Source organism: Solea senegalensis, linkage group LG19, assembly GCF_019176455.1.
Source record: "Solea senegalensis isolate Sse05_10M linkage group LG19, IFAPA_SoseM_1, whole genome shotgun sequence".
Taxonomy (NCBI): Eukaryota; Metazoa; Chordata; class Actinopteri; order Pleuronectiformes; family Soleidae; genus Solea; species Solea senegalensis.
Window position 1 is genome coordinate 8,583,310 of NC_058038.1, and position 8,903 is coordinate 8,592,212.

An 8,903-nucleotide genomic window follows, 5' to 3' on the forward strand; every position below is an offset into this window, starting at 1 on the left:
AAATTTTATTTTTTTCCTTTTTCTCCTTTGCTCAAAAAAAGAAAAATCACCTGCATGTTCACATTTGTTTCCTGCAATGCCATGAGACCCATTATTTATTCATTTATTTATGTATTCATTCATTTTCACATATGCTCGCAGTATAGAACCAACAACTCGCACAGGAAACACTTTGTTGTCATCATCAGCATCATCGCCACAGGCCCAGCTACAACACCCACCAAGAAAAGTCAAATTAGAACCGGTGGAAACAGCGTAATCAGCTTATAACCCGCAAGACTCAAATTTCAGATGTCTGCTTATAAAACCGCGTGCTTGTTGTCACTTTCTGAATGTGTCCTAATAAATAGTATAAGATCCTTTTATTAAATGAGACAAAGACATGTTTGATTAAGCCTTTATCAAGCAAAAAGTCTGACACAGTGCTTAAAATGTACATATAAACCTGTCCCCCGGGAGTTTGACACTTTCCTTTTGGGTATGTATATCCATATTATTATTTGATTATTATTATTTATTGTTTTTAGACTTCCAAAAAAAAAATAACTGTCAAGTATTTTCCTATTTTGACCCAAGCCCTTGAAACATTGAGAATAGGCATCAAAATTGAAATGACTCCGGGTTAACATTGTAACTGGACAAAGCTAAATCCGATACCTGCTCATAACACGTGTTGATTAAACACTATCAAAAATGTCTTTCCACCTCTCTGTAGCAGTCAAAGCTCAACCAAAAACGATTCAGATTATTCTCCTCCAGTCAAGTTGGTTTGTTATTATTAGTCAGTTTCTTTCTCCTGCATGTTCTTAGTTAGTGCAGTAAGTTCATGAAAGTTAATACAGATGAGAAAACCTCTGGATGACCCGCACCAGTTCTGGGATACACGTCTTCAAGCAGAGTGGGACATCTTTAGAATGACTGATGGAACAGAGGGTTAGATGAGAAATAATAACTAATAAAAAAGGACATGAGAGAAATCTTAGCAGAAGCCCTTATCCGGTGTCACATTTGGTATTTATTACCTCATCTTTTTGAGCCTTTTCCACCTTAAAATATTTTCTGATCATTTGCTTTCATCTCTAAAACCTGAAGAATGGCAGATGCGTTTTAGTTGCCAAAAAAAGAAAAAAGAAAAGCACATAATATTTAGAATAAAATAAAAACCACAGGTTCTCATCTGTATGTGTTGGGGCATAATCCGCAATTTTGTTCACAATTATTTACAATTATTGAACAGTTTGAAAGAATGTCCAATGTGAGTGTTTGGCACAGAGTAATCTGTGCGACTGTTCTCCTGTGTGTATGTGTTTGGTACAGTCAAGACAGCTTTCAGATGCGACACAGTTGTTTTGTGATGGCAACTACAATGGCTTAAGGTCCGTGTGACTGAGGCAGGAGAAAGAGCTGAGGACTCTTCTCATCTCCACGCCTGGCAGCGGTAGTGCAGGTTTCAAAGTTCAAAAGGTCAAAAAGTAAAAATGGGCGGTGGGTCTTTCCTTTCCTGGAGCAGGAAGTCATCAGTCCATCCGTCAGGTGGTCAGTGCGATGGTGGTGTGGTCTCCTGGTCTGTTGGTGACACTCATTTATGACGTAGAGGGAGGTCACTGCAGCACCAACCCAACCTGAGAAGAAAGAAGCACGAGCTGTTAGGAAAGTAGTTTCAACAACACACCCGAGATTATTTATCAAACTATGGCAATATATGGCAATAAAAAGATGGATTAACCAAATAATGAGCCTCATTGACTCTAAAAGTCATACTTTTCCCCATCCTCCTGACACAGACCCTATATTTTTTGCGTTTCCAATAGGAATAGTACCAAAATAACTGGCCCCAAACGTTCCATTTTTCAGTACCCTTCCCTTGAGGTACCAGAGGAATGGTAGACCCACGACAGTCAGCTGATTGAGCGACAGAAGAGCATCACTCCCTTGCGACCGTTGTTTCTTCAACACCTGCAGTCTGTTCTCATACAAATCTTAACGGCCACAAACCAAGCAGAAAAAAAAACTGAGCAGCTGGATGTCCTCCACTGTCTGTTGTGTTCAATGTCGTTGTTCGTTGTTGGCACACCTGTCACACTACTGATCTCCCTGACGCAGCATGCTATCATTCATTCCTTCTCTCTGCTTTTACTCCATCTAGCAACTAGCCTGTGGCTCATGGGTTTAATCCACATAGAGAATTGCAAGGCGACTGCCTACTGTTCTCAATGTTATTTCAGTTCAGGCCGTCAAAGGAAAAACAAACAACAAACTCTGAACTCTGTTGATTTAACATTTGTAATTTCAACCACAGCTATAATGCACTAGGGCGTGGAGTTGGCACATCTACACCTGCTCAACCAGGAGAGGAAGATGGTGAAGGAGAAGAGCCACAAAGCACTGACAGTAATAGATGGAATTGCCCTCATAAAAAGAACATTTACCTTTTCTGACCCCATACTGGGACACTTCCAATTGTACAGATAATACTGGAGGTTCCCGTCACCAATGCCGAACTTTAGCTTCTCCAAGAAAGTCTTGTTTTCCATTAGATCCAGTGCATTGAAGACATCAAACCCTTTCTGGATAAGAAAAAGTGAGAAGAAAGATGCAATCAATTCAGTTAACTTTAAAGCACACACACACTTCAGTTCAGCCTTCAGAGCTTTCTGAGCTCATATTCCAACATGACCTAATTCAGGGAACCTGGGTTACTTCCTTAGTACTTAAGGTTTCCTTTATACATTGTTTTCACCTTACTAAGTCATGAGGAGTGGAAAGGTTTAATCAGCAGCTTTGACAGAACAAGCGTGCATGGGCTGAAGAGAAACGCACCGATTTGGCCAAGATGAGGGCGTCAGACATCAGGTCGAGCAGTGGGGTGGTGGTGTGCACGTTGTAGAAGGAGTACGCTGCCTTTAAACTGCGGTGCACCGGGTGATTCATGATGGTAGAGGGCAATGTGTAAAAACTCACAATATCTGTCACTTTGCCACCGTTCTGTCAAGAGAGCACATACTTTTATGAAACCTACTGCTGTGGAAGGAAAGAATGTGTCATAAAAGTTTTTTGTTTTTTTTTACCTCCACCACATAAGTGTCAATAATGTTCTCCTGGGGCAGAAGCCAGTGTTCCACCTCTTCCTGGCTCATTACAGGAACCAGGCTGAACAGGTTCAGGTACTCGCGGAGGAGGCGATGCACAAGAGGCACATCCTTCTTGGTCATTGGCCGCAGGCCCGATGTCTTCGGAGCCTGAGGGAGAAGGTATAGATGAGGATTAAGACTTGTTGGAGGAGGAAAGATTTTGTGAGTCTGTCTGCATTTTCACCAACCTCAGGGAGGCGGTATAACTTCATGGTGCGCTGCATAGTCATGTTCCTGCTCAGGTGAGAGAATTTCACCTCAATTAGTTTGCGTGGGTTCAGAGAACGATGCCAGTACCTATGCAAAGAAATAATATTGAATAAGCTTTAACAAATAACGCAACAAGATGAAAAGCAAAGTGCACAACTCTGTTAAACCTACCTGCATGTGCCTACAGGTTTGGGCAGTACCACTCCAGCAGTGTACACTGCCTGAAAGATGCCCTGCAGGTTGACCCGTCTGGTGATCTCTCTGATCAGAACCGGGGCGACTCGCTTGGAGCGAAGCTTCTTGTGGACACAGAGGAAATTGATCTCGACCATTTTCTTTTCTCTATGAAAAAAACAAAAAAAACCCACACAAAATCATGAGTAAATCAACAAACTCTCACCACCACAATATTTTGCTGTTACATTTCTTTGGACGCTGTTATTGGCTTACGCGTCATAGATGCGGATAGTAGCAGGAATGGCACTAATAAAGCCCACCAGCTTCTGGTTGGAGTTAACCCTCACACCACAGTGCCACTGGGGCAGCCAGCCAGGGGGCCGCAAGGCCCTGAAAGAGACATAAATCAGTCCAATGCAACAGATCAACACACAGAGTGTTTCATTAAAAAAATGCCACAAAGCACAATATTAACTCTTCAATATTCCACACATTGAACATTTCAATTCAGCATCCTTCTCAGGTGTAAAAATCAAAAATATCAGAGACGTGACATTAATTACCAGAGGAGGAAGTCAGGCGAGTAGTCAAATCTGAACATGTTGTCATCATCTTCCACATAGTTCTCGTTGAGAAGAGTGTACAGTTCTTTGAGCTGGTTTAGGAGGAGAAAAAAGTAAATGAATAAAGAGCATAGCTGCAAATTCCAGATTCATGAAATATACATACTGAAACTGCCATTTCAACTTCAGGGGTCATTCTACAGACTAGTTTTTAAACAAAAAAAAAAGGAACTAGAATTGTTCAAAACGAATGCCATATGTGCATCTCTGATATAAGTGTTTTTTATATACTTCCTTACCACAGCAGGATCTCCCAGGTCAAGGGTGTCCCAGCTGAAGCCCTGTGGAAGGCTGTAGGGCTCCTCTCGGATTTGGTCTTTATCCGGCTCAATGCATCCGTGTGACGTCACTGTCTCCCCTGAAGGAAAACAAGAAAATGTCAGCAACATACCAGTCCAACACCCACTTAGTTATATAAGAGCTTTAAGATATGACTAATGACATACCTAGCTTGGGCACAGGTTGTGTATCCCAAAACTGGTAACTCCTCCGACTTGCCTCTTCCATGGTTTTGGCAGGGCCTTGCCCGACAGAGAACAGTTCAATAGCCTTTTGGATCTCCTGTAGCTTATCAGCTGGCAATGAATTCACCTGTTTGCAAAGTAAAGAAGAGTTCATTCAACCTTGTAGTAGCACTGAAACAAATGTTCCTCAAACTTCAGTAAATCATATCTTTACAGATGTAATTTGGATGAGCAGATCATTTAACACAAAAATCAAAAACATATATACCTTGGCAAGGGTGTCCTGAGCTGCTTCTGTGGCACCAGATTTCTTCTTCTTTTTCTGCCTCTTCTTCTTCTTCTTGGCACCAGTGTCGTCAGCCAGACCCCTGTCACTGAAAAAGGACAGAAATAGAAGGCATCTGTGTTCATCTGCCATCCCAGAGAAAAGCCACAGCCTCTACAATAGGTTTTTCCCCCCTCAAGCTCTATACCTATAATACACTTACAGAGCAATCGCAAGCAAAGCTGCTTTATAAAACACTTCTCCAACTATAAAATTGTTTAAAAACATACCTTGTTCCTGAAGTGGATTTTAATTAAAGCAGTTCTAAAACAATTCAGTAAAACACAGGAAACATGTGTATAGTTTGACACAATCATTTAAGATTCTATTATTTTATAATATTTAATTTGACACTCTCAGTGTTCACAGCTTCCCAGAGTGCACCTTTTGTCTGACCAACAAACAAACCAGAAAACAAAAAGACCTGCAAAGCACACCGCCACATAAGTCAAATAAAGATGACAAATCAGACGGCAGTCGATACATTTTCTGTTCATTAACTTCTCTTTTAGCTTTGAATAAATTAGTTGTGTATTACTATTTAAGTGCAAGATTTTAGTGGAAACTAAAATAGTAACTGTTCTAATTATTTCAAACACCATTTCATTTCAGGAGAGAAATAAAGTCTTGGTTTGTTGTAGTTGAGCTCACAGTAGCTACTATTGAAAAAGAAAAAAAATGTAATACATTTTTCCAGTGACAGTCAAACACAGTTTGTTTACCTAGGTTACGATTAAAAACCCCCCAAACTATAACGACGAAGAAAAGGTATGATATTAATGTGTATAACAGACATAATCAGTAAAATATGGACATTTGTCGTCATCGGGACATTAGAGTGCATTCTAGCAAACGTAACCCCCTCCCCGAACCCTCCATGTCATAACCCTCTTTCCTGATCAGTTTAAACCTAAGGAGCCACACATCCCCACCACCTATCCAATCCTCTGGCCCGTGAATACTTACAGAGGATAATCCCATTAGTGCCCAAGAGAGCCAGAGAACTGTAAGTGCAACACCAGCACAGATGGTGAATCACATGACCCGTGGAAGAGGGTTGTGTGGCTTCTACACGGTGTGGACATGTGTATGTACAGGGGGTCAGTGACAGACTGGGACAATGGACAACAAAACGTTCAATAGTTTTTGTTTCTACGGGCTTCCATTTCAGTAGAGTAGAGCCGTTAACAGCTCGAACACTTCTTTGTTTCTGTGTGTGAAAGAGGGGAATATGTTGTCATTTACAAAAAACAGCGAAGCTCACACTTGCATCAGATAAAATGGGGTTAAGACTTTTACCTTTAAGCGGTGGTCGGTTCATTTTGTTGTGCGTTTTCTAAAGAAACACTAAATTAGATCACTTCTTTAGGTGCCTGGAACTTTAAGATGAGTAGAACAGTCTTAACATGACCAGATCTGTTTTTAAGCATAAAAAACTATGTTGTGTTTAAACACAGATTAAATTAAGTAAATTAATGGACATTTAAGAGGAGTGAGCCATGTTTGAAAAATCTATCTGGTTTTAATATTAACGTCAATAATGCAGTCACCCTATCAATATGTGCATCTCCCTTACATGATAATCAAGTGGCTGCTATAGATGATGAGTATCAATAGAATTGTACATCGGGGAAATAATTAATAATGTCAGACACTTGCCAACATACAGTCCTGGTGATTTATTTTGAATTGCCAAAATAATATAATATTAATTCAAAAGGGAAATTGATTTGAAGCTTTCCAGTCACTCCAGTGGCTCATCATTTCTAACAATCTTTATTTGTTTGTACTCTTTAATAATAATTAAAAATATATGTATCCCAAATGACAGGTTTTTGCAACATGGCAACATTTTGAGGCTTTCCCCCAATACATAAGGATTTTGTATCATTATTTAATCAGTTTCCTCTGTAAACGTAAGCTGTCGGATTCAAACCTAATGAAGGTTTCCTTTTTTTTTTTTAACTTAACTTTCATCCCATGAAAAGGCCCTGATATAATTTTGAAATGGTTTTGAGGCCTGTATCCGCTCTGCAGGCTGAAATACAGTTTTCCAACAAACCAATGCCAGATATTAGTTTTTCCATCTCCCTCAATACTTAAAGGCTTTTAAGTATATGCATATTGAGCATATTGTTTTAAAAGTTGCATCCAGTCTAGATGGAGTGAAACTCAGGTCATAGGCCACCCAGTGGCTCCATGGTTCCAAATGATTTACTAATTTTAAATCAGTGAAAACCTGTGAAATATCCAACCAAGGGTTAATATTTCTCCCAGTTGCGGTTTCAGTTCAGGCGCCAATAATAGCAGAGGGACATTAACGAAGCATTGACATTCAATTGAAATGAAGACTTCCCCGTTTCATAACATGGTGATAAGCACAGATAATTCTCCCATCGTCCCATGTCTGGTCACAAGCCAGAAAGGTTTACAATGCAGTATTTAAGCAACACTTTCTCTCCTCATTTGATCCCACAAAATCCGCAGGACACGCCTTAATATTAGCAAACTTCAACTCATTGGTAAACATTGACAAAAGCCAGTGCCGGGCAAGGTGGAGTTTTCGTTAATGCCCGTTCTCAGTGAGAGCCACTGGTTATTTAAATCCCGTCACATTTCTGAGATTAAACTGTAAAATAACACGCTTTCCAGACATCCCACTTTGAAAGACAGACATCCCAACTGTAATACATGTGTAACAACACGCGGACGAGGCTTGTTTCACTTTTACATGGCTCGTGTTTGCCCCGAATTCCAGGCACAGACAATAGCGTTTTGACAGCTATGATAGCACAGAAGCTAAATCCTAGCCTAGCTCGTGTCAACCGGGTTTGCCATGTCTTGCCCCAGCAACGGCGTGCAGGGGGTATCAACAAAACTGTCGACATGATCAAAAAGATTCGACTTTTTAACACCAAGCTCTTAAAGTGCCAGTAAATGTTAAATGTCATAAGGTCTTTACAACCCCCATCCTACGCCTTGCTATCGGTGCTAAAGCACGGCGCAAGAAAACCACACCCACACTGGCAATAAAACTCACTCCCAGCCAATCACAACACAGAACAGATGAGCGACTGTGGCTCCAAGCCAATAGGGCAAACTCAAGTGGGCGGGACACCTCGGTACCGTCGTTAGCTGTCCATCCCCGTATGCATACCGTGACTTTACTTTACAGCCGCTTTGCTGGACTAAACTACCACAGGTTGACTTTTACATCACCGCAGCACGAAGCGTGTCATCTTACCCGTCGTCAGACTGGTGCTCTTCATTCTCACAGTCGCTGCAATGTCCGTGGTCCTCTACATCTGGACTCTCCGGCATCGGTGCTGTCTCATTCTCATCCGCCATCTTCATCCAGGAAGTGATGAAGCCACCGCGTGTTGTCGACGCCTTTAAACCCGCCTCGGTGTTATTGGCTCTCATCTGTACGCCTCTTTCTCCCTCAGACGCTCCCCCGTGTATTTACAGTACAATCATGTTCACAGCGCTGCAGGGACAATTTAAGTTCAAACTTCAGTCCTTAACTTAACGACCCCACTACGCAACAGTGTAGAATTCACTTGATTTGTTTTGGGGTTTTTTTGTTAAGGAAGTTTAAAGGTAGATAAAAGTCTTTCATACGTATTAAAGCGCACAAAGGTCACATGGCCTTTGTGCAAGAGCCATGTGATGTGCATTTGAAAGGCCTACAAGCATTTGGACAGTTTGATTGGAAGCGTGAGGGCTGCACATGCATCATGTTGTTCAGTGTGTAATTGAAATGGAATATGATACAATGAGTATGCTTTTAAAAGTCAGTCAGTCATCATCTAACCGCTTTATCCTCCACCAGAGGGTCGCGGGGGGTGCTGTGCCAATCTCAGCTACATCGGGCTATAGGCGGAGTTCGCCAGTCCATCGCAGGGCCACACACAGATAGAGACAAACAACCATTCACTCTCACACTCACTCCTATGGTCAATTTAGAGTGTCC

The 8,903-nt window shown here is 41.3% G+C and overlaps 1 protein-coding gene across 1 annotated transcript; it reads right to left on the minus strand.

Moving 5' to 3' along the window:
• Positions 1–385: 385 nt before the first annotated feature.
• On the minus strand, positions 386–8,712 carry nmt1a (N-myristoyltransferase 1a). Its single transcript, XM_044051065.1, has 12 exons — positions 8,175–8,712; positions 4,874–4,979; positions 4,588–4,732; positions 4,381–4,499; positions 4,082–4,173; positions 3,792–3,908; positions 3,513–3,683; positions 3,320–3,428; positions 3,069–3,239; positions 2,821–2,985; positions 2,430–2,567; positions 386–1,622 (listed from the first exon to the last, which is right to left on the minus strand). The coding sequence occupies exons 1-12, from the start codon at positions 8,351–8,353 to the stop codon at positions 1,602–1,604; spliced, it is 1,533 nt and encodes a 510-aa protein (XP_043907000.1). The 5' UTR covers positions 8,354–8,712; the 3' UTR covers positions 386–1,601.
• Between the last annotated feature and the right edge of the window lie 191 nt (positions 8,713–8,903).

Bases quoted from the DNA above. Each gene is read 5' to 3' on its own strand.
- nmt1a (XM_044051065.1), bottom strand. From the start codon at position 8,353: ATGAGAGCCAATAACACCGAGGCGGGTTTAAAGGCGTCGACAACACGC. The intron at 4,500-4,587 runs GTATGTCATTAG...GTTTTCCTTCAG, and splicing joins ACAACCTGTGCCCAAGCTAG to GGGAGACAGTGACGTCACAC. The intron at 3,429-3,512 runs GTAGGTTTAACA...TTCTTTGCATAG, and splicing joins AAACCTGTAGGCACATGCAG to GTACTGGCATCGTTCTCTGA.